This window comes from Oncorhynchus clarkii, chromosome 1 (genome assembly GCF_045791955.1).
Source record: "Oncorhynchus clarkii lewisi isolate Uvic-CL-2024 chromosome 1, UVic_Ocla_1.0, whole genome shotgun sequence".
Lineage (NCBI taxonomy): Eukaryota > Metazoa > Chordata > Actinopteri > Salmoniformes > Salmonidae > Oncorhynchus > Oncorhynchus clarkii.
In genome coordinates, this window is record NC_092147.1 from 14,449,274 (window position 1) to 14,475,282 (window position 26,009).

Consider the following 26,009-nt stretch of genomic DNA (forward strand, 5'->3'; position numbering starts at 1 on the left):
GAGACAGACAAAAAAGGACAGGACAGGAAAGAGAGGGAAAGATAAATGTTAAAGGAGTAAAATACAAATCTATAGGAGGCAAGAGAAAGAGTAAGTGGATAAATGGAGGGATGGGAGGCTGCGCAGTGTGAAACAGAAAGAAAAGGGAGGAAGAAATGGAAGGAGAGGGGGAAGAATGAAATAAAAAAAGAAAGAGTGAGTAGATAAAAGAGGAGTAAAGGACGTGTCGGGGGAGGGCTGTGTTGGGGGCTCACCTCTTGAGGTTGGATGCCGAGGAGGAGGAGCTGCGGCTGATTCTCTTGGCCGTGGCAGAAGCAGAGGATGATGGGACTTTAGAGGACTTGAGTGGGGAGATGGTACCCTGAGTGCCCACTCCAAGGTTCATCCTACTGGGAGAGAGAAAGAGGGAAGAGAGAGAGAGACAGATAGAATAATTGGACATACATAGTGTGAGGTGAAATAATAGTAAGAGCTGTTAACACTAGAGCTTTTGCCAACACACAATTTCTACTACTAGACACACATAAAACATTTAGTCAGACATGCTAATTGGATAGTTTACACTCCTTAAAGACATAAATGACCTACAGTACAAATCCCGTTGTCAGAAACAAACAAAAGAGTGGGCAAGACTTTGATGACACCCAGTGAAAGTTATACCCTGTAACCACAGACTACAGAACAGTACCTGAAGGACTTCTGATTAGGTAAGGATTTATCAAAGCATAACCATTTAATGTTTACTCTAGTATAATACGCCAGTATTATAGATGTGTGAATGAATGAGGGAGAGAGATAATAAGAGACGGAAAAGAGGTAAGAGGCATCACTCCCAGTTCCTTCTGTCCGCTGCTTGTGATCTGTCTGTCAGTACTGGGCTGAAGAACTTCCAACGTCATTCAGGACGGTACAGCAATTAGAGGAGACTGTGCTAGTCTGAGTAGCCTCGGCCTCTTTCAGTGACACACACTAGAGGTCGACCGATTAATCGGAATGGCCGATTAATTAGGGCCGATTTCAAGTTCTCATAACAATCGGAAATCTGTATTTTTGGACGCCGATTTTGACCACCCAATTTTTTTTACACCTTTATTTAACTAGGCAAGTCAGTTAAGAACACATTCTTATTTTCAATGATGGCTTAGGAACGGTGGGTTAACTGCCTTGTTCAGGGGCAGAACATCAATCTTCAATCTTGCAACCTTACGGTTAACTAGTCCAACACTACAACCACCTGCCTCTCATTGCACTCCACGAGAAGCCTGCCTGTTACGCGAATGCAGTAGAAGCCAAGGTAAGTTGCTAGCTAGCAATAACTTATCTTATAAAAAACAATCAATCAATCATAATGTGTTAACTACACATGGTTGATGATATTACTAGTTTATCTAGCGTGTCCTGAGTTGCATATAATCGATGCAAACGTCACTCGCTCTGAGACTTGCAGTAGTTATTCCCCTTGCTCTGCAAGGGCCGCGGCTTTTGTGTAACGCTGCTTCGAGGGTGGCTGTTGTCGATGTGTTCCTGGTTCGAGCCCAGGGAGGGGCGAGGAGAGGGACGGAAGTTATACTGTTACACTGGCAATACTAAAGTGCCTCTAAGAACATCAAATAGTCAAAGGTATAGGAAATACAAATGGTATAGAGAGAAATAGCCCTATAAATACTATATTAACTACAACCTAAAACCTCTTACCTTGGAATATTGAAGTCTCATGTTAAAAGGAACCACCAACTTTCATATGTTCTCATGTTCTGAGCAAGGAACTCAAACGTTAGCTTTTTTACATGGCACATATGCACTTTTACTTCTCCAACACTTTGTTTTTGCATTATTTAAACACAATTGAACATGTTTCATTATTTATTTGAGGCTAAATTGATTTTTATTGATGTATTATATTAAGTTAAACTAAGTGTTCATTCAGTATTGTTGTCATTTTCATTATTACAAATAAACAAATAAATAAATTGTCTGATTAATCGGTATCGGTGTTGAAAAATCATAATTGGTCGACCTCTAACACACACACACACGCACGCACGCAGACAACACACACAGTCACACATGCTGTCACGCAGACAGACACGCAGCGATACACACATACAGACACACAAACAAACACACAACAAACACACCTACACGCTAACCTTTGAATAGGTGAAAGAACCAAGGCTAAAGGAGTGGGAGGACAGAGAGCTGTGTAGAGGCTCTTCTCTCGCTCCTATTTGAGGAAAATTAATTAAGGGCTGTACTTTAGCACAAAAGAGGGAGGAGTTCCATTTCCATCCCTCTTCACACTTCCAAGTCGCCTCTTCTCCTCTACCTCTGACCATCCAGCACTTTGCTGCAGGTAGCCTAGTTACAGCTTGAGTTGAGCTATACTTTGCACCGAATTGAATGAAATATAGACAGGCATGGTAGCATGTGTGAGGGATATTGTGTGTGCCGAGATATGCGTTGAGACTCGAGAGAGGTGTCGATGCAACTTATATTGAGGAGACTGTTTTGTGATAGCTAGGATACACCCCTTCCACTTAGACAAACCATATAGTCAACACTATTGTAAAGGTACCTAAAAGGTTGGGACGGTGACCTGGTGTGCATTTTCATGTCTTCAAGTCTGAAAAAAAAGAGCAAGAAAGATAAATGAGGGTTCACTTCCAGAGACATAATGTTTGCACATTTCCAGTGCATTCGGAAAGGATTCAGACCCCTTGACTTCTTACACATTTTGTTACGTTACAGCTTTATTCTCAAGTGGATTAAATAAAAAATGTTCCTCATCAATCTATACACAATACCCCATAATGACAAAGCGAAAACAGGTTTTTGAAAAGTTTGCAAATGTATTAAAAATAAAAACAGAAATAACATGGGAGTCCACCTGTGCTAAATTTAATTGATGGGACATGATTTGTAAAGGCACACACCTGTCTATATAATGTCCCACAGTAAACAGTGCATGTCAGAGCAAAAACCAAGCCATGAGGTCAGAGGAATTGTCTGTAGAGCACCTAGACAGGATTGTGTTGAGGCATAGGGGAAGGGTACCAAAAAATGTCTACAGCATTGAAGATCCCAAAGAACACAGTGGCCTCCATCGTTCTAAAATGGAAGAAGTTTAGAACCACCAAGACTCTTCCTAGAGCTGGCAGCCCGACCAAACGGGGAAAGGGCCTTGTTCAGGGAGGTGACCAAGAACCCAATGGTCACTCTGACAGAGCTCCAGAACTCCTCTGTGGAGATGGGAGAACCTTCCAAATGGACAACGATCTCTGCAGCACTCCACCAATCAGGCCTATGTGGTAGAGTGGACAGATGGAAGCCACTCCTCAGTAAAAGGCACATGACAGCCCGCTAGAAGTTTGCCAAGAGGCACCTAAAGGACTCGCAGACCATAAAAAACAAGATTCTCTGGTGTGATGAAACCAAAATTGAACTACAGTGCCTTGCGAAAGTATTCGGCCCCCTTGAACTTTGCGTCCTTTTGCCACATTTCAGGCTTCAAACATAAAGATATAAAACTGTATTTTTTTGTGAAGAATCAACAACAAGTGGGACACAATCATGAAGTGGAACGACATTTATTGGATATTTCAAACTTTTTTAACAAATCAAAAACTGAAAAATTGGGTGTGCAAAATTATTCAGCCCCCTTAAGTTAATACTTTGTAGCACCACCTTTTGCTGCGATTACAGCTGTAAGTCGCTTGGGGTATGTCTCTATCAGTTTTGCACATCGAGAGACTGAAATGTTTTCCCATTCCTCCTTGCAAAACAGCTCGAGCTCAGTGAGGTTGGATGGAGAGCATTTGTGAACAGCAGTTTTCAGTTCTTTCCACAGATTCTCGATTGGATTCAGGTCTGGACTTTGACTTGGCCATTCTAACACCTGGATATGTTTATTTTTGAACCATTCCATTGTAGATTTTGCTTTATGTTTTGGATCATTGTCTTGTTGGAAGACAAATCTCCGTCCCAGTCTCAGGTCTTTTGCAGACTCCATCAGGTTTTCTTCCAGAATGGTCCTGTATTTGGCTCCATCCATCTGCCCATCAATTTTAACCATCTTCCCTGTCACTGCTGAAGAAAAGCAGGCCCAAACCATGATGCTGCCACCACCATGTTTGACAGCGGGGATGGTGTGTTCAGGGTGATGAGCTGTGTTGCTTTTACGCCAAACATAACGTTTTGCATTGTTGCCAAAAAGTTCCATTTTGGTTTCATCTGACCAGAGCACCTTCTTCCACATGTTTGGTGTGTCTTCCAGGTGGCTTGTGGCAAACTTTAAACAACACTTTTTATGGATATCTTTAAGAAATGGCTTTCTTCTTGCCACTCTTCCATAAAGGCCAGATTTGTGCAATATACGACTGATTGTTGTCCTATGGACAGAGTCTCCCACCTCAGCTGTAGATCTCTGCAGTTCATCCAGAGTGATCATGGGCCTCTTGGCTGCATTTCTGATCAGTCTTCTCCTTGTATGAGCTGAAAGTTTAGAGGGACGGCCAGGTCTTGGTAGATTTGCAGTGATCTAATACTCCTTCCATTTCAATATTATTGCTTGCACAGTGCTCCTTGGGATGTTTAAAGCTTGGGAAATCTTTTTGTATCCAAATCCGGCTTTAAACTTCTTCACAACAGTATCTCGGACCTGCCTGGTGTGTTCCTTGTTCTTCATGATGCTCTCTGCGCTTTTAACGGACCTCTGAGACTATCACAGTGCAGGTGCATTTATACAGAGACTTGATTACACACAGGTGGATTGTATTTATCATCATTAGTCATTTAGGTCAACATTGGTCAACATTCAGAGATCCTCACTGAACTTCTGGAGAGAGTTTGCTGCACTGAAAGTAAAGGGGCTGAATAATTTTGCACGCCCAATTTTTCAGTTTTTGATTTGTTAAAAAAGTTTGAAATATCCAATAAATGTCGTTCCACTTCATGATTGTGTCCCACTTGTTGTTGATTCTTCACAAAAAAATACAGTTTTATATCTTTATGTTTGAAGCCTGAAATGTGGCAAAAGGTCGCAAAGTTCAAGGGGGCCGAATACTTTCGCAAGGCACTGTATTTAGTGTGAATGCCAAGCGTCACATCTGGAAGAAACCTGGCACCATCCCTACGCTGGAGCATGGTGGTGGCAGTGTCATGCTGTGGGGATGTTTTTCAGCGGCAGAGTCTGGATCGAGGGAAAGATGAACGGAACAAAGTACAGAGAGTTCCTTGATGAAAACCTGCTCCAGAGTGCTCAGGACCTCAGACTGGCGCGATGGTTCACCTTCCAACAGGACAACGACCCTAAGCACACAGCCAAGTCAACGCAGGAGTAGCTTTGGGACAAGTCTCTGAATGTCATTGAGTGGCCCAGCCAGAGCCCGGTCTTGAACCCAATCAAACATATCTGGAGAGACCTAAAAATAGCTGTGCAGCATCGCTCCCCATCCAACCTGACAGAGCTTGAGAAGGTTTCCAGAGAAGAATGGGAGAAACTCCCCAAATACAGGTGTGCCAAGCTTGTAGCGTCATACCCAATAGGACTCGAGGCTGTAATCGCTGCCAAAGGTGCTTCAACAAAGTACTGAGTAAAGGGTCTGAATACTTATATAAATGTGATATTTTAGTTCTTGATTTTTTTTATACATTTGCAAACAATTCAAAAAACCTGTTTTTGCTTTGTCATTATGGGGTATTGTGTGTATATTGATCGGGGGAAAAACTATTTAATACATTTGAGAAAAAGGCTGAAACGTAACAAAATGCGGAAATGTCAAGGGGTCTGAATACTTTCCAAATGCACTGTATATGTACTTAGCGCGATGGAAAAGTAGCGATTACTAGCCTAGCGTTCAAAGCACTTTACTGAGTCATGTAGGCTACATGACTAAAACCTCAAACGAAAAGCTCAAAAATGACTTTAGAGGTTTAGAAAACAAAGCAAGTATTTAACAGAAAACCCCGGCATGACACCAAGCCAATATACTGGATAACCTGCCGGACCGTGCCTGTGTTATTTCAGCAAGGTAACCATGGAAACCAGAGCCCTGAGTCAGATCACAGAGCCACAGACTGTCTCACTAGCTAGGAGACTGCGCTAGACAAAGACAGATTCATCCAAAACATTATATTTTGTTGGACGATGTATACCATGCGTTTCCTGTACATACGACTAATACAACTTGAAACCTCCTTGACACTGAACCCAGCAGGGCGGTGGTTTCCATGCCAACCAGAACTTGTCGTGCCAGCGAAAATACACTGAACAAAAATACAAACAACATGTAAAGAGTTGGTTCCATGTTTCATTAGCGGAGAAAAACAAATCCCAGATATGTTCCATGCGCACAAAAATCTTATTTCTCTCAAATGTTGTTCACAAATTTGTTTACATCGCTGTTAGTGAGCATTTCTCCTTTGACTAGATAATCACTCCACCTGACAGGTGTGGCATATCAAGAAGCTGATTAAACAGCATAATCATGGGGACAATAAAAGGCCATTTTAAAATGAGCAGTTGTCGTCACACAACACAATGCCACAGATGTCTCAAGTTTTGAGGGAGCGCACAATTGGCATGCTGACTGCAGGAAAATCTACCAGAGCTGTTTCTAGAGAATTGAATGCTAATTTCTCTACCCTAAGCTGCCTACAATGTCGTTTTAGAGAATTTGGCAGTCTGTCCAACCAGTCTCACAACCGCAGACCACGTGTAACCACATACAGCTTCTTTACCTGCGGAATTGTCTGAGGGGGGGCAGGGGTGCTGAGGAGTATTTGTCTGTAATAGAGCCCTTTTATAAGGAAAAACTAATTCTGATTGGCTGGGTCTGGCTCCCCAGTGGGTGGGCCTATGCCCTCTAAGACCACCCATGGTTGCACCCCTGACCAGTCATGTGAAATCCATCGATTAGGGCCTAATGAATTAATTTCATTTGACCGAATTCCTTATATGAACTGTAACTCAGTAAAATCGTAGAAATTGTTGCATGATGCTTTATATTTTAGTTCAGTATACTTCTGGTTTGATTTCTATTTACTTCAGCATTTTGCCTTGACGTATACCAGGGATCATCAACTAGATTCAGCCGCGGGACAATTTTTTATTGTGCGGATGGTCAGGTGGCCAGAACATAATTACAAATAATTCGTAGACTGCAAATTAACCGCAAGAAGCCTTAACAGATATAATATTGGAATAAAACATAAATCTCGCTTTCATTTATTTATGATCACGTGTCTCTATTATTAGTGGAAATACTTCGGAACAGATTTCCCAAATTAAAATAACCTGATTTCCTGGTGTTTTTACATTTTTTTATATCCAACAATGAAAATTGTATTTATTATTTTTTGCTCAGAAAACTTAGGGGGGGCAAATAAAACCACCCGGCAAATTCGGGCCTGTGAGCTGCCAGTTGGGGAACTCTGAAGTATACTGATCTGATATCTCCTGTATAGACCTTTAACCTGTCATAGAAGCTGTAATGGCATTATGGTTGAGTAACTGAAATACTTAAATATGTATTACTTTCCATAGAACGGAGGACAGAGTTCAAACGTAACAAGCTATACAGCTAAAGGAGAAAAGTCCTTGAGATCTCAAAAAGGTGGAAACGAATAAAGTGGAAGGATCTTAAAGGGGAAGTTTGGAGTATCCCAGGCAGCTCTTACCTTAGAGCTCCTGTTGTGGCCGACCTGGGCTGGCGCCGGCCCTTTAAGGCACGCAATTTATCTCCTTGGGTCATGCATAGGCCATTCTCCCCAATGTAGTCGTTCTGTGGAGAGAACACATGATCACATAAGATAATGTGGCTAAGTATCTACGGTAGATTGGATTAACTTCTTGACGCTACCCATCCCTTTAGCGGGATAATTGTCATCAACAACCGCTGAATTGCATAGCGCCACATTCAAATAATATTACTAAAAAGTGCAATATAGCAAAACACAATTTAGCATTTTGTTAATCCACCTGTGGTGTCAGATTTTGAAAATATGCTTTACAGCGAAAGCAATCCAAGCGTTTGTGTAAGTTTATCGATCACTAGACAAAACATTATGAACACCTAGCATCAAAGTAGCGTGGTCACGAAAATCAGAAAAGCAATAAAATTAATCGCTTACCTTTGATGATCTTCGGATGTTTTCACTCACGAGACTCCCAGTTACACAATAAATGTTCCTTATTTTTTATATCCTAAATACCTCCGTTTGTTTGGCGCGTTATGTTCAGAAATCCACAGGCTCGAGCGGTCACGACAACGCAGAGGAAAATTCCAAATAGTATCCGTAATGTCCACAGAAACATGTCAAAGTTTTTTAGAATCAATCCTCAGGTTGTTTTTAAAATATATAATTGATAATATATCAACCGGCACTGTCTCTTTTTCAGTAGGAGAGGGAGAGTCAGTGGCTGCCCCACTGTGTTACACAAGCAAAACTCATGCGAACACCCAGCTATCCACCGACGCGATGTTATCTTTCTCGCTCATTTTTCAAAATAAAAGCCTGAAACTATGTCTAAAGACTGTTGACACCTTGAGGAAGCATTAGGAAAATGAATCTGGTTGATATCCCTTTAAATGGAGCGAAGGCAGGCTATGGAACATGGAGCTTTCAAAATAGAAGCCACTTCCTGGTTTGATTTTCCTCAGGTTTCGCCTGCAATATCAGTTCTGTTATACTCACAGACAATATTTTGACAGTTTTGGAAACTTTAGAGTGTTTTCTATCCTAATCTGTCAATTATATGCATATTCTAGCATATGGGCCTGAGAAATAGGCCGTTTACATTGGGAACGTTATTTTTCTAAACATAAAAATAGTGCCCCCTAGCTGAAAGAGGTTAACAGACCAGAATACGGTACTGTTTTGTGTATAAGAACAATTGTCTATAAAAATAAATCCTCTAGTCCAGGGTTTCCCAAACTAAGTCCTTGGGATCCCAAGGAGTGCACGTTTTGGTTTATGCCCTAGCACTACACAGCTGATTCAAATAATCAACTAATCGTCAAACTTTGATGATTGTGTAGTGTTAAGGCAAAAATAAAAACATGGGGTCCCGAGGACAGAGTTTGCGAAATGCTGCTGCAGTCTGTTTAGTGCTTGTTTGATTAATAAATTAAACACATTCCATTACAGGTATGTACTAAATAATACACCGCAGACATCACAGATTTTCTCCAATCAACAGAGAGAACACTAAATGGTAGGAGAATATCTGCAGCCTCTTAGCTGGAAACAATGCAGATGTACATCACATCCACAGGGAAAATGGGGCATTGTCAGGGTCCTGTTCATTAGGCACCAAACGGAAGAGAAACTCTCATTTTTGTTTCAGCCTGTTTTATTCCGCTTGGTGCCTAATGAACAGGACCCAGGGCAGGGTTGTGGGCGGCGCTGACCTCTTGAAGGCGGTCGGTACTGTGGGACCTGAGGATGCCAGCGGGGCTGCTGGTGGTAATAGAGGTGTGGGTTGGTCTGAGGGTGAGGTCGTCCATGCTGGAGATGAGGTGAGACACGCCCCTCGGCTGCGAACGCTGCATGTCCCCCTGCATCCACATGGCTGCCTGCCTCCTGAGACAAAGAGAGAGAGGGAGGGAGGGAGAGGGAAGGAAGGAGAGAGATGGAAAGATGGAGAGGTTGCATTAGGAAATCCTCACCTACCATGTGACCTTACAGTGCCTTGCGAAAGTATTCGGCCCCCTTGAACTTTGCGACCTTTTGCCACATTTCAGGCTTCAAACATAAATATATAAAACTGTATTTTTTTGTGAAGAATCAACAACAAGTGGGACACAATCATGAAGTGGAACGACATTTATTGGATATTTCAAACTTTTTTAACAAATCAAAAACTGAAAAATAGGGCGTGCAAAATTATTCAGCCCCTTTACTTTCAGTGCAGCAAACTCTCTCCAGAAGTTCAGTGAGGATCTCTGAATGATCCAATGTTGACCTAAATGACTAATGATGATAAATACAATCCACCTGTGTGTAATCAAGTCTCCGTATAAATGCACCTGCACTGTGATAGTCTCAGAGGTCCGTTAAAAGCGCAGAGAGCATCATGAAGAACAAGGAACACACCAGGCAGGTCCGAGATACTGTTGTGAAGAAGTTTAAAGCCGGATTTGGATACAAAAAGATTTCCCAAGCTTTAAACATCCCACGGAGCACTGTGCAAGCGATAATATTGAAATGGAAGGAGTATCAGACCACTGCAAATCTACCAAGACCTGGCCGTCCCTCTAAACTTTCAGCTCATACAAGGAGAAGACTGATCAGAGATGCAGCCAAGAGGCCCACGATCACTCTGGATGAACTGCAGAGATCTACAGCTGAGATGGGAGACTCTGTCCATAGGACAACAATCAGTCGTATATTGCACAAATCTGGCCTTTATGGAAGAGTGGCAAGAAGAAAGCCATTTCTTAAAGATATCCATAAAAAGTGTCGTTTAAAGTTTGCCACAAGCCACCTGGGAGACACACCAAACATGTGGAAGAAGGTGCTCTGGTCAGATGAAACCAAAATTGAACTTTTTGGCAACAATGCAAAACGTTATGTTTGGCGTAAAAGCAACACAGCTCATCACCCTGAACACACCATCCCCACTGTCAAACATGGTGGTGGCAGCATCATGGTTTGGGCCTGCTTTTCTTCAGCAGGGACAGGGAAGATGGTTAAAATTGATGGGAAGATGGATGGAGCCAAATACAGGACCATTCTGGAAGAAAACCTGATGGAGTCTGCAAAAGACCTGAGACTGGGACGGAGATTTGTCTTCCAACAAGACAATGATCCAAAACATAAAGCAAAATCTACAATGGAATGGTTCAAAAATAAACATATCCAGGTGTTAGAATGGCCAAGTCAAAGTCCAGACCTGAATCCAATCGAGAATCTGTGGAAAGAACTGAAAACTGCTGTTCACAAATGCTCTCCATCCAACCTCACTGAGCTCGAGCTGTTTTGCAAGGAGGAATGAGAAAAAATGTCAGTCTCTCGATGTGCAAAACTGATAGAGACATACCCCAAGCGACTTACAGCTGTAATCGCAGCAAAAGGTGGCGCTACAAAGTATTAACTTAAGGTGGCTGAATAATTTTGCACGCCCAATTTTTCAGTTTTTGATTTGTTAAAAAAGTTTGAAATATCCAATAAATGTCGTTCCACTTCATGATTGTGTCCCACTTGTTGTTAATTCTTCACAAAAAAATACAATTTTATATCTTTATGTTTGAAGCCTGAAATGTGGCAAAAGGTCGCAAAGTTCAAGGGGGCCGAATACTTTCGCAAGGCACTGTAAGTCTATAACACCGTGTCACTTGTGGCCTGACCAGAGAGAGACCGATACAGACCAGCTTGTCCATCCATACCATTCCATTGTGCTGGGATGGAAACTATGCCAAGAGATAAGACCATAGCTGCTGTTGAAGGATTGAATGGAGCAGGGGAAACAGAACCCCATTTAATCTTTACCCTTTTGTTCACCCCAGAACATGGACAGATTGGAGAATTAGGACAAACAACATTTACATTGTAGTCATTTAGCTGACAATCTTATCCAGAGCGACTTACAGTTTGTGCATTCATCTTAAGACAGCTAGGTTCCAACTCCTGGTTTAAAGACAAACACTTGAGCAGACAAACACTTCCCACAGAACGGCTGTTGGGTAAGCCTGAAAAGCTGTCAAAAGTATCCTACTGGTGTGTGTGTGTTAAGGGGGGAAAGTCTAACAGGAAATGGACAGACAATGCACACACACAGAGTAGTCAGCAACTTGAAAGAAGCGGTCAGATTCTCCCCTGCCAAAATCTATGTGCCCATCTGCTAGCTTGCTAGCCGCGGCCCGCTAGCTGTCTAGAGCATATTGCACTGTTAGCTGAATAGATCCATCGGCCAATTACTTGGGCCACTATACCTATTTTGCCAATTGTACTTGGACCCCACTGCTACTCGGAACCCTACTAATCCATCACTTGAGCAGACAAACACTTCCCACAGAACGGCTGTTGGGTAAGCCTGAAAAGCTGTCAAAAGTATCCTACTGGTGTGTGTGTGTTAAGGGGGGAAAGTCTAACAGGAAATGGACAGACAATGCACACACACAGAGTAGTCAGCAACTTGAAAGAAGCGGTCAGATTCTCCCCTGCCAAAATCTACAACATTTCGGAAAATTCAGCATTTAATTCAGAGGGGAATCATTTTTCAAGGAACAGAAACGTAACCGGCAACGAACATGAACTGTTATTTTAAAAGCAGTTCCATGTTGTCATGGCTCTATGTAGTACTGTGGGCCTCCCATAGTCTGTTCTGGACTTGGGGATTGTGGAGAGACCTCTGGTTTCATGCCTTCTTTGCAAGAGGGAAGGAATCTGATTTCATTGGTCCTTAGCTCAGTCGTCATTTCATTCAGGGTAAGTGGAGTTAGCTGTGAATTAGCCTGCCCCGGAGCAGGTTAGTTCTGAAGGGTTTGTTGCCATTGAATTTACCTGGCTAAAAGGTGGGCCACTTTCATATGACCAGTTATCCTGAGTTGAACGCAGTTGACTAAAGTTACCTCGCCAAGTCCTCAAACACAGTGCTCAATTTGAGACGGATCCTGCCACCTTTCAGTTTTGGACTGTTTCGTTCCAGAACCCATTTGCCAGGATTTGGTACCTCTCTTGGCATGACATTTTTTTTTCACTGTTTGCAATGTAAAAATTCTAATAAAAGCCATCAGTGTTCATTCAAGTTGCCTCCTCTGTAAATTCTCCTGCCCCCTTAAAAAAAACCTAATGTGAAAATGTGCCTGATATTCTAATAACTGATGTAATGAAAATTACAGGCCTCTCTCATCTTTTTAAGTGGGAGAACTTGCACAATTGGTGGCTGACTAAATACTTTTTTGCACCAATGTAACTAGAGTGAGATTCACTGAAATTATAGAATTTACAATACTACATGAGGAGTAATTTAGCCTCAAGAGGATCAATAGCTTATATAAACATCCAAGATGGCATAGCAGTCAGACTTCTTTGTCCTTCGTCTTGTCGTGTCCCATGTAAATCTTTTTATATATTTTTCTTTGCATATCTTTTTATATTTTTCGAAACCTCAACTTCAAAATACTCTCCTGCAACCCGCCTCACCCAATGTGGTGTGGATCTGTTTTTTTTTTCAAGTATTTTTATTTACCTCGGAACCAGAATCCCCCAACAGAAGCTAGCCAGCTCACTAGCTACTAGCTTGTAGTCAGTTAACCACTGCTAGCGGTCATCAGCTAACCTTTAGCTCGGAAAGCTCTCGCCAGCTTGTACAACGCGACTCAAACCAGAGCATACCGGACCTATTTTCTCTCAATATCCCCGGATTCCTATCGAAAGCTCATGACCTTTTCACCGAATCATCACAGCTAGCTAGCTGCAATACGAGTGACTACTCCTGGCTAACGTCTGTCCCGAAGCAAGCACCAATTAGCCTGGAGCTAGCCCATGCTAGGCCCATTCTCCCGGCTAGCTGAAGAGGCCCATCAGCCACTTCTGGGCTACAATACCCGGACCCCTTCTACTGCCGGTACGGGGCACAGAACCCCGCCGATCCTTCACGACTGGACTACCGACGTAACTTGCTCGAGGGGGTACTCAACTGGCCCCTACGCCGCGATGTCCCCTGAATGCCCATCTGCTAGCTTGCTAGCCGCGGCCCGCTAGCTGTCTAGAGCATATTGCACTGTTAGCTGAATAGATCCATCGGCCAATTACTTGGGCCACTATACCTATTTTGCCAATTGTACTTGGACCCCACTGCTACTCGGAACCCTACTAATCCATCACGACTGGTCTATCGACGTCACCGCACGCGGAGGCTAAAACAGACTGTCCTTTGTCGCAACGTCCTTCTAAGGCCCTTCTGCTAGCTTGCAAGCACCGGCCTGCTAACAGTCTGAATCGCTGTGTCTCCTGCCAGCCCAACCACTCACTGGACCCCTATGATCACTCGGCTACGCATGCCTCTCCCTAATATCAATATGCCTTGTCCATTTCTGTCCTGGTTAGTGATTATTGTCTTATTTTACTGTAGAGCCTCTAGCCCTGCTCAAAATGCCTTAACCAACCATTTAGTTCAACCTCCCACATATGCTGTGACATCACCTGGCTAAAACGTTTCTAGAGAAAATCTCTCTCTCATCATTACTCAATGCCTAGGTTTACCTCAAAAGTACTCACATCCTACCATACCTTTGTCTGTACGTTATGCCTTGAATCTATTCTATCACGCCCAGAAACCTGCTCCTTTAACTCTCTGTTCCAAACGTACTAGACGACCAGTTCTTATAGCCTTTAGCCGTACCCTTATCCTACTCCTCCTCTGTTCCTCTGGTGATGTAGAGGTGAATCCAGGCCCTGCAGTGCCTAGCTCCACTCCTACTTCCCCAGGTGCTCTCATTAGTTGACTTCTGTAACCGTAAAAGCCTTGGTTTCATGCATGTTAACATTAGAAGCCTCCTCCCTAAGTTTGTTTTATTCACTGCTTTAGCAGTCCGCCAACCCGGATGTCCTAGTCGTGTCTGAATCCTGGCTTAGGAAGACCACCAAAAACCCTGAATAACATCTTCCGACAAGGTAGAACTGCCAAAGGGGGTGGTGTTGCAATCTAATGCAGAGATAGCCTGCAGAGTTCTGTCTTACTATCCAGGTCTGTACCCAAACAATTCAAGCTTCTACTTTTAAAAATCCACCTTTCCAGAAACAAGTCTCTCACCGTTGTCGCTTGCTATAGACCACCCTCTGCCCCCAGCTCTGCCCTGGACACCATATGTGAATTGATTGCCCCCCCATCTATCTTCAGAGCTCGTGCTGCTAGGTGACCTAAAACTGGGACATGCTTAACACCCCGGCCATCCTACAATCTAAGCTTGATGCCCTCAATCTCACACAAATTATCAATGAACTCACCAGGTACAACCCCAAATCCGTAAACACGGGCACCCTCAGATAACCAACTTGCCCTCCAAATACACCTCTGCTGTTTTCAACCAAGATCTCAGCAATCACTGCCTCATTGCCTGCATCCGTTGTGGGTCTGCGGTCAAACAACCACCCCTCATCACTGTCAAACGCTCCTTAAAACACTTCAGCGAGCAGGCCTTTCTAATCGACCTGGCCCGGGTATTCTGGAAGGATTTTAACCTCATCCCGTCAGTAGAGGATGCCTGGTTATTCTTTAAAAGTGCATTCCTCACCATCTTAAATAAGCATGCTCCATTCAAAAAATGTAGAACCAGGAACAGATATAACCCTTGGTTCTCTCCAGACCTGACTGCCCTTGACCAGCACAAAACAATCCTGTGGCGTTCTGCATTAGCATAAGCACCAGCTGTCAAAGCAGCTCTCAGATCACTGCACCTGTACATAGTCCATCTGTAAATAGCCCATCCAACTACCCATCCCCATACTGTATTTATCTTGCTCCTTTGCAACCCAGTATCTCTAAATGCACATTCATCTTCCACACATCTACCATTCCAGTGTTTAATTTGCCATACTGTAATAATTTTGCCACTATGGCCTATTTATTGCCTCACCCCCCTTATCCTACCTCATTTGCACACACTGTATATAGACTTTCTCTATTGTATTATTGACAGCATGTTGTTGTATATGTCAAACTGCGTTGCTTTATCTTGGCCAGGTCGCAGTTGTAAATGAGAACTTGTTCTCAACTAGCCTACCTGGTTAAATAAAGTTACATTTAGCCTAGCTGTGGATTATGTGTAGTTCAATCACAAGGCATAGCCTAGTCGGGAGCGCATGGCAAATCTGTCAGTGAACATCATGCAGCCAATAACAGGCCTTTCGCAATATTTCAAATACAAATACAGTAAAACACAGGTTGGAAAGCAAATGGATTCTGATGAAAAGAGAAGACCGATCTGCCTGTAGGCTACCAAAAGATTTGACCAACTTCCAAAAAGGCATGTCATTGCATTGTTTTACTAAGTAAAAGAACAGAGATTAGGCGTTTGGAACGAGCGCACTGGCCATTGGCCAAGCTTTTTTAGGACGGTAATTTCCACCTATTGTCCAATATGTGCGTCTCCACACACACACAGGTGATCGGTGGATTCATGATGAGGTCGTTTTTATTGATCTCAGATTCTGCGTTTGTTAAGTGTCAAAGTACCCTGTCATTTCAATCATTTCTGAGGTATTAAAAAAAAAAAAAAAGATGTAGAATTGCATGAAATGCATTCATAAAAAGGCCACATTATTGCTGAACAATAGGCTACAACAACAAAACATGTGTGCAACTTCTGCAAGTGCCTCTACACTACTGCTCTATGCCAGTACGCAAAAGCTATGATAATGCATGCAGTACTCGATTAGGAAAGGTGATTTTTTTTTATATATATATGTAATCAGGTACCTCAGAGCCCCCCAGGTCACCCTCCTATCTCGCTCACTTTTTGTTCCGGCACGTCCCGATTTACAAATCAAACACAGCTCAAACCTGGTCATAACCTGAGGCACGATCAATTGGTACTGCAAACGTTTTCAGGCACCCTCTACAGTAGCAACTGAAAGAACAAGTCGAACTGGCAGTCAAAGGCAAGAAAACAACATCATGATAGTCTTGGCACCTAATTGTGGAACCAGCTTCCCTCTAACATCAAGACAGCAGAGAGCAGAGTCTCTGCCCATCTTCTGAAAACGCCTGAAACCCTACCTCTTCAAAGAGTATCTTAAATAAACTCCCACTACCCCTCCCCAAAATAACATTTGTAATTCTCTACTAACACTGACTTTGCTGATAATTACTTTATTGAGGAAAAATGTCCTTGCTCGACTGTGATGTGGTTGTCTCACCTAGCTATCCTAAGATGAATGCACTAATTGTAATTCGCTCTGGACAAGAATGTCTTCAAAAATACTATAATGTCAAATGTTTAAAAAATAATCTAAAAAATATAAACGCAACATGTAAAGTGTTGATCCCACATTTCATGAGCTGAAATAAAATATCCCCCAAATTTTTCCATACGCACAAAAAAGCTTATTTTTCACAAATTTTGTGCACACATTTGTTTACATCCCTGCTAGTAAGCATTTCTCCTTGACCAAGATAATCCATCCACCTGACAGTAGTGGCATATCAAGAAGCTGATTAAACAGAATGACATTAGCCTCCCGAGAGGCGCAGCGTTCTAAGGCACTGCATCGCAGTGCTAGAGGCGCCACTACAGATCCGGGTTCGATCTTATACACATTTTACAGACACAGTCTATTTTACAATAGTTATTTTTTGTTTGTTTTTAGTCCTTCCTCTATTTCTGATGTCTATCCAGTTTGATTTCTATTTGTAACTGTGCTATTTCACAAAAGTTCTGATTCTACATACATTTTACAGACCCTGTATGTTTTACATGGTTTATCTTGCTATTAGTCCCACCCTTCAGCTCCATTCAACCTCTCCCATCCATCTCTCAACATCATCCATTTTGGATTTCTATTTGCCATATATTTTTCAACTGTGCTATGATGTTTCACAAACAAATTGAACCTTTCTATTCTCATAGCTTCTACAGATTGTAAATTAAAAAAATATTTTTTTTGCTCAAATAATTATTTATTATTGATAGATTGACTATGGCTTTTCAAATCACCCAGTATTGCTATCATTAGTTCTAGGCAAATGTTGCAAATGTTGCAATTCTTCAGCCATTCCTGGACCTGTGACCAAAAACGAGCTACATATGGACAATACCAAAATAAATGATCTAATGACTCTGCCTCCTCACAGCAGAATCTGCAGAGCTGGGAAGATTGTATCCCCCATATATATAACATTCTATTAGTTGCAAGAATTTTGTATAGTAATTTAAATTTAAAAATTTGAAGTTTTGCGTATCAATTCATAAACCATGTGCCATGGAATGGGTACATCGCCAATCTCTTCCCAACTATTTTGCAATTTATATGGCACAGCTGTCAGTTTTTTGGTCCTTAAATTAAATTGGTATATGTTTTTATTTATCACACTTTTCTTTAACCATTTATGTTCTTTAATACAGGGCCGACATACAAGTTCCTTACTTTTTCCCCCCTTCTACTTGCCTCTTCCATTTTTGTGGTAATGCTGCAATTAATTGGTTGTAATTTTGGATAGAACAGACATTTCCATATGTCTGTGTTAGCTGCATGTGTGACATAACTCCACCAGTCCTATTTATGATATCATTCACTAAAATTATACCTTCTTTAAACATTTCTTCAGAAAATACAGTGTTTTTATCAATTAGTATATTTGAATTTAACCACAATATTTGTTGTATTATTTGTTCTTTTCAGGTGGATTAAACTGAAATTGTGTTTAAAAAATAAAGAAAATAAATATGACTCAAGTTTTGAGGGAGCTTGCAATTGGCATGCTGACTGTAGGTATGTCCACCAGAGCTGTTGCCAGAGAATTAAATGTTAATTTCTCTACCGTAAGCCGCCTCCAACAATGTTTTAGAGAATTTGGCAGTACGTCCAACCAGCAACACAACCGCAGACCACGTGTACCCACGCGACCACGTGTAACCACGCCATCCCACATCCGGCTTCATCACCTGAGGGATTGTATGAGACCAGCAACCTCGACAGCTGATGAAACTGTCGGTTTGCACAACTGAAGAACTTCTACATCAGAAATCTACTGTCAGAAACCGTCTCAGAGAAGCTCATCTGCGTGCTCGTTGTCCTCACCAGGATCTTGACCTTGACCTGACAGTTTGGTGTCATAACCGACTTCAGTGGGAAAATGCTCACCTTCGATGGCCACTGACCAACAGATGCATCTCTGTATTGCCAGTCTTATGAAATCCATAGATTAAGGACTAATTCATTTATTTCAATTAACTGATTTCCTTATATGAAATGGAACTCATTAAAATCTTTGACCTTGTTGCATTTATATTTTTGTTCAGTGTATATGAATGAGACATGTAGCTAGGACCAGCTATTAGGAGTACTTACTCCTCCAAGAAGTGCTGCTGAGGCCCGATAATAGAGCCCGGCCGGCAGACCCTGATCCAGGCGATGGTCTCTGCTGCCGTGAAGTGGTAGTGCTTCATTAGGTAACAGCCTATCAGGGTGCCAGTACGCCCAAGGCCAGCTGATGACAAGAATGAGCGAGTGAAAATAATTAGGATTTAATTTTTCATGAATAAGGAATTGAATAGAACATATTAAAAGTAACAATGTCATCAGACCTGATTGAGTTATATATATACACACACATATACACACACGTCAAAAGTTTGGACACACATACTCATTCCAAGGTTTCTTGATTTATTTTCCACATTGTAGAATAATAGTGAAGACATCAAAACTATGAAATAACACATATGGAATCATGAAGTAACCAAAAAAGTGTAAAACAAGCTACATATATTTTATATTGGAGATTCTTCAAAGTAGCCACCCTTTGCCTTGATAACAGCTTTATACACTCTTGGCATTCTCTCAACCAGCTTCATGAGGTAGTCACCTAGAATGCATTTCAATTAACAGATGTGCCTTGTTAACAGTTCATTTGTGGAATTTCTTTCCTTCTTAATGTGTTTGAGCCAATCAGTTTTGCTGTGACAAGGTAGGGGTGTTATACAGATGAAAATAATCCTAATCTCATATTGCTCAAACAGCAAACCTGGTGTCAAAAAACAGATAAAGTAACACCTCTCCCCTATTTGACCTAGATAGTTTGTATTGATATGTGGCTACATGTGCCTTAAAAAAAAAAATTATAGTTCTGTCTTTGAGCTGTTCTTGTCTATTGATGTTCTGTATTATGTCATTCTGTATTATGTTTCGTGTGGACCCCAGGAAGAGTAGCTGCTGCTTTTGCAACAGCTAATGAAGAGCCTAATAATTTGTTAATTTTTTTAAATTGTCCTATTTAGCAAAAGACCAAGTCCATATTATGGCAAAAACAGCTCAAATAAGCAAAGCGAAACGACAGTCCATCATTACTTTAAAACATGAAGGTCAGTCAATCTGGAACATTTCAAGAACTTTAAAAGTTTCTTCAAGTGCGGTCACAAAAACCATCAAGTGTTATGTTGAAACTGGCTCTAATGAGGACCGCCACAGGAAAGGAAGACCCAGAGTTACTTCTGCTGCAGAGGATAAGTTCATTACGGCTCCCGAGTGTCGCAGCAATATAAGGCACTGCATCTCAGTGCTAGAGGCGTCACTACAGACACCTTGGTTTCGAATCCAGGCTGTATCACAACCGGACGTGATTGGGAGTCCCATAGGGCGGCGCACAATTGGCCCAGCATCGTCCGGGTTTGGCCGGTGTAGGCAGTCATGGTAAATAAGAATTAGTTCTTAACCGACTTTCCTAGTTTAATTAAAAAAAAAAAAAATTGAGTTAACTGCACCTCAGATTGCAGCCCAAATAAATGCTTCAGAGTTCAAGTAACAGACACATCCGCTGTTCAGAGGAGACCATTACTGAATGACACCATTATGAAGAGACTTGCTTGGGCCAAGAAACATGAGCAATGGACATTAGACTGTTGGAAATCTGTCAAATTTGATTTTGGAATGAGATGTTCGACGTGTAGGTGTCCACATACTTTTACTCCTGGTACGGCAACTGCACCGCCCACAACCCGCAAAGCTCTCCAGAGGGTGGTGCAGTCTGTCCAATGCATTACCAGGGGCAAACTTCTCACCCTCCTGGACACCTACTGCACCCGGTGCCATAGGAAGGCCAAAAAGATCATCAAAGACATCAATCACCTGAGCCACTGCCTGTTCACCCCATTATCATCCAGAAGGCGAGGTCAGTACAGGTGCATCAAAGCTGGGACCAAGAAACTGAAAAACAGCTTCTATCTCAAGGCCATCAGACTGCTAACAGTCATCACTAGCACATCAGAGGCGACTGCCTATAGACATAGATTAGGAATCACTAGCCACTTTAATAATGTTTACGTATCTAGTAGGGTTGCACATTTTGGGGAATATTCAGAGGTGGAAACTTTGTGGGAATTAACAGGAATATATGGGAACTAATGGAAATAAATGCAAATTAATATTAATACCATTTAAATGTAGATGTGTTTTGCATTGGATATATCTACCATCTACCACTGATACAGAAACATAAACCTTTTACCTTATCATCAGTAGAAATAATTGCAAATTATTAAATCCTTCCAATAGAAATTAAAAAACAAAAAAACAATTTAGTCTCATCGCTACAACTCCCGTACGGGCTCGGGAGAGACGAAGGTCGAAAGTCATGCGTCCTCCGAAATACAACCCAACCAAGCCGCACTGCTTCTTAACACAGCGCGCATCCAACCCGGAAGTCAGCCGCACCAATGTGTCGGAGGAAACACCGTGCACCTGGCGACCTTGGTTAGCGTGCACTGCGCCCGGCCCGCCACAGGAGTCGCTAGTGCGCGATGAGACAAGGATATCCCTACCGGCCAAACTCTCCCTAACCCGGACGACGCTAGGCCAATTGTGCGTCGCCCCACGGACCTCCCAGTCACGGCCGGCTGCGACAGAGCCTGGGCGCAAACCCAGAGTCTCTGGTGGCACAGCTAGCGCTGCGATGCAGTGCCCTAGTCCACTGCGCTAACTCACTAACTTTAAGCACCAGCTGTCAGAGCAGCTCACAGATCACTGCACCTGTACATAGCCCATCTGTAAATAGCCCATCCAACTACCTCATCACCATATTGTTATTTAATTTGCTCCTTTGCACCCCAGTATCGCGACTTGCTCACTCATCTTCTGCACATCTATCACCCCAGTGTTTAATTTGCCATGCTGTAATAATTTAGCCACTATGGCCAATTTATTGCCTCACCCCCCTTATCCAACCTCATTTGCACACACTGAATATATCTATTGTATTATTGACTGTATGTTTGTTTATTCCATGTGTAACTCTGTGTTGTTGTTTGAGTCTCACTGCTTTGCTTTATCTTGGCCAGGTCGCAGTTGTAAATGAGAACTTGATCTCAACTAGCCTACCTGGTTAAATAAAGGTGAAATAAATAAAAATTGTCCTGCTGAAAGGACAATTCATCTTCCAGTGTCTGGTGGAAAGACTGAACCAGGTTTTCATGTAGGATTTTGCCTGTGCTTAGCTCCATTCTGTTAATTTGTTATCCTGAAAAACTCCCCAGTCCTTAACGATTACAAGAATACACATGACATGATGCAGCAACGACTATGCTTGAAAATATGGAGAGCAGCACTCATTAATGTGTTGTATTGGATTTGCCCCAAACAGAACACTTTGTATTAACAACGTCACCATGTTCAAAGGGATATTCAATGTTTGCTTTTCTTATTTTTACCCATCTACCAATAGGTGCCCTTCTTTGCGAGGCATTGGAATATATCCCTGGTTTTTGTGGTTGAATCAGTGTTTGAAATTCACTGCTCGACTGATGGACTTTACCGATAATTCTATGTGTGGGGTACAGAGATGAGGAAGTCATTCAAAAATCATGTTAAACACTATTATTGCACACAGTATGAGTCCATGCAACTTATTATGTGACTTGTTAAGCAAAGTATCAGACCGGCATAAAACAGCCCTTTGGGGCCTAGAATACAAATTGTAGCCTACAGTTGAGCATTGCATTACTGATTAACTTGGCTCAGCCATGTAGGCTACATTTTGTGAACTCTAAAATCCCTCCCAACATATTTTAAATAGTCAGGGTACGTGTGATTTAGCTTGCCAGGCACACCAATGCAATACATCAATATAGTCCCAAAAAAGCAGAGTCCATATGCCAGGCAAGCTATTTGAAATATCTCAACAGATACTGCAGTGTGTGTGTGTGTGTGTGTGTGTGTCTCTCACCCTTGCAGTGAACGGCCACGGCTCCATCGGTGCTCTCACAGATGTGCAGGAATCGGCGGGTGATGACGTCGTTGGGTGTGCTGCCATCCACGAAGAACAAGTCGTAGTGGTCGAAGCCGGCATCCGTGAAGCGCTTGGCGTCATAGATCTTCTTGTTGAGCCGCACCACCGTGGTAATGTTGTGTTTCCGGAAGTAGGGGAAGTACGCTTCTGGGGCATGAAGAGGGTAGCCTGGGTTGGGATGGGGAGGAGATTAAAGGTAAGCTAATTTGTGTAAAACGTAGGTAAGGAAAACTGATTATGTTGAAGCATAGAGCAATCTTCCTTAGTATGTTGTCAAATGTATTACTACACTAATGGTGCCATCTGCTGTTACAGAAGAGAAAGGATTAGCGAGAACAGATGCATAGGGAAAGTCTACCTGAATCTAAACCTGAACCCTGTCAAGGTTCATCGGTCGAGACAACTGTACTAAATTACTCTAGAACAGCGGCTATTTTTCTTAAAAGGGGAAGAGCACATAAAAGGTCAAGGACTGAATCCAAAACTTGTCTCACCATTCTCTATTTTACTTTTGGGATGGGGTCCACTGAAGGCCAGAAACTTCCCCGGCACGATCCAGTTGAAGTCACCGTTTTCCACTCGCTATAACACAGAGAGAAGGGAGAAGACTGATTGTCTCGACTGATTGGGAATGTTGTGAATCTGTATACTTGTGTACATGCAGGGATCCCTTGTAAAGGAGGTCTTGGTCTCAATGGGATTTCCCTGTTTAAATAAAAAAAGGTAAAAAAATAAAAGGACTCATCAAACAGGGGCCCAGACTGATATGGACATTTTGCTCTGACTTAAAAACGTTCCTAAGACTTTAGCCTTTACTTAATCAGATTGGCCTCCAGTTAGTAGCCATCTTCAGTAACAACCTAACCTTACACTGCAGGTGGGCAAGACTGCACAAACCGATCTGGGACCAACAATGGCACGACGGCACAGACAGGCTAGTTTGGTACGCAATAGGTCATTATCAACAACCGCTCAATTTGCAAAGGACCAATCCCTCCTCTTTGCTGCTTTTGTTTTAGTGACCAAGTGCCAAACCCTTTTTTCGGTGACAATATTCTGTCTGTTTTTGCAGAGTCGGGTCAAATGAAACTGATGACGCTCACAGAAGACTATTTATGAATCTAAAAGGTCACGTCAGGTCGTCAGGGACTGTGAATATTGTAGGTGTGCTGCGGTTTGTCTTTACAGATGTTTCGCCGTTCAAACTGATGAGTGGGCACTTATTATTGGAGCGGGTCCAATGTGACAACATTACCTCGTAGTGCTCATATTCGTCCACGTCAAATGTCTCAAAGTCAAAGAATCCATGTTGCAGGGCCTGGAGAAAAGAGAGCAGAGACAGTTTAATATATATATATATATATACATATACATACACATACATACAGTACCAAAAGTTGACACACCTACTCAAAGGGTTTTTAATTTTTACTATTTTCTACATTGTAGAGTAATAGCGAAGACATCAGAATTATGAAATAATACATGTGGAATCACATAATAACTAAAAAAGGGTTAAACAAATCAAAATATTTGAGATTGTTCAAAGTAGCCACCCTTTGCCTTGATGACAGCTTTGCCCACTTTTGGCATTCTCTCAACCAGCTTCATGAGGAATGCTTTTACAACAGTCTAGAAGGAGTTCCCACATATGCTGAGCACTTGCTGGCTGCTTTTCCTTTACTCTGCGGTTCAACTCATCCCAAACCAACTCAATTGGATTGAGGTTGGGTGATTGTGGAGGCCAGGCCTGTGTGTGTCTCAACTGATTCATGACCAAGCAAAACTAGTGACCCAGGCAGCCCCAGAACTACATTGACCTCAAACTCTCGGTCTGCTGGGAAGCCTGAAGCAGCATCATGATGACCGATTATAATCTGTTATGGCGGAGATCAGCAAAGTGACCCCCGCAGACATTATCAGCTGTATCAAACTAAGCCATGTTGATAATTGTTGCTTAAAAGGACAGGGATAGTAAAGCAATAATAAAAGCAAGATGGTATGTGGTACTGTAATTGTTGGCACGACAACATGACATGACAACAGGTCGCTAAGTACGAGGCTAAATCACTAAGGATAATTATCTGTGCACTTTAACCTCTAATACACTGAGTATACCAAACATTAGGAACACCTTAATGTTTGGTTTTTGGTGTCTCCTCCCATTCAGCTACACTGATTGAGGTAGAGGTGACATCAATAAAGGATCATAATTTTCACCTGGATTCACCTGTTCAGCCTGTCATGGAAAGAGCAGGTGTTCTTAAATGTTTTGTACACTCAGTGTATAGTGTTGGTGATGATAGGTATACAGTGAACAGTCAGCAACCAACCGAGTCAGCATCCAGCCACCAGGATCATGGTGAGCCTGAGGAGGACATGATATCACCATGCTCCTTCCCAGTATTCTATCCTACTCCACACCACTGTGTCCCTCTTGTCTAAGACCTATGACATTTGTGGCAGTGGTGTCAAATAGGGAGGGTCTGATTATAAGAGTGTGTGTGAAGCCAGTACTACACTGTAAGAGCCATATGCTGCTGAACTGATATCGATAAGCATTAGGGGGTCGTGATTCACAACACTGTACAAGGAAGTAAATTATTTAGTGAATTTTATAGTTCGGCTCAGCGCCCCCTTCTTTTTATTTTTATTTTTATTTAGCTCAAGTCCTGGTGGTCCGGAAGTTTAGACTGGTTCTTTATCCACAGGAAATCAATTATCAACTGGTTTAATGGACTGGACACAGACATCACAGTTCTGGTTTCTCATGTCTAGATCAGTGACAGACTCCAAAGTCAGTATAATAGCCTAAGAGATATTTTTATTTTTATCCAGTTGATAAACCAAAAAGTGAAATAGACGGGAAGACCAGGGCTTTGTTCTTAAATCAAAACTGGTTGTGAACAAATACCCCAGCCATGAGCTGTTCACTCCCTTACCGTCGGTCAGACCGTATCAGAGCATGAGGTCTGATAGAAACCGTCTCTGAGCCTGTTAGTATCTACAAGCCATCACACTGCCGAACACTTGAACTGGACTGACCACCTGCTCTGATTCTCTG

The 26,009-nt window shown here is 42.2% G+C and overlaps 1 protein-coding gene across 7 annotated transcripts in view; it reads right to left on the reverse strand.

Annotated features, from left to right (window-relative positions):
- Positions 1-26,009, reverse strand: part of LOC139366576 (dual specificity protein phosphatase CDC14AB-like) — a 64,023-nt gene that overhangs the window by 9,198 nt on the left and 28,816 nt on the right. For 4 of the 7 annotated variants that reach the window (XM_071104415.1, XM_071104626.1, XM_071104536.1 and 1 more), the window contains 8 exons: positions 24,201-24,263; positions 23,440-23,527; positions 22,883-23,113; positions 19,015-19,153; positions 9,411-9,582; positions 7,678-7,781; positions 2,576-2,623; positions 255-389 (listed from right to left, as the gene is read on the reverse strand). In XM_071104415.1, coding sequence (XP_070960516.1) covers positions 255-389; positions 2,576-2,623; positions 7,678-7,781; positions 9,411-9,582; positions 19,015-19,153; positions 22,883-23,113; positions 23,440-23,527; positions 24,201-24,263 — 980 coding nt within the window. The remainder of the gene's footprint in view (positions 1-254; positions 390-2,575; positions 2,624-7,677; positions 7,782-9,410; positions 9,583-19,014; positions 19,154-22,882; positions 23,114-23,439; positions 23,528-24,200; positions 24,264-26,009) is intronic. The other 3 variants (XM_071104493.1, XM_071104339.1, XM_071104700.1) reach the window with 1 other exon arrangement.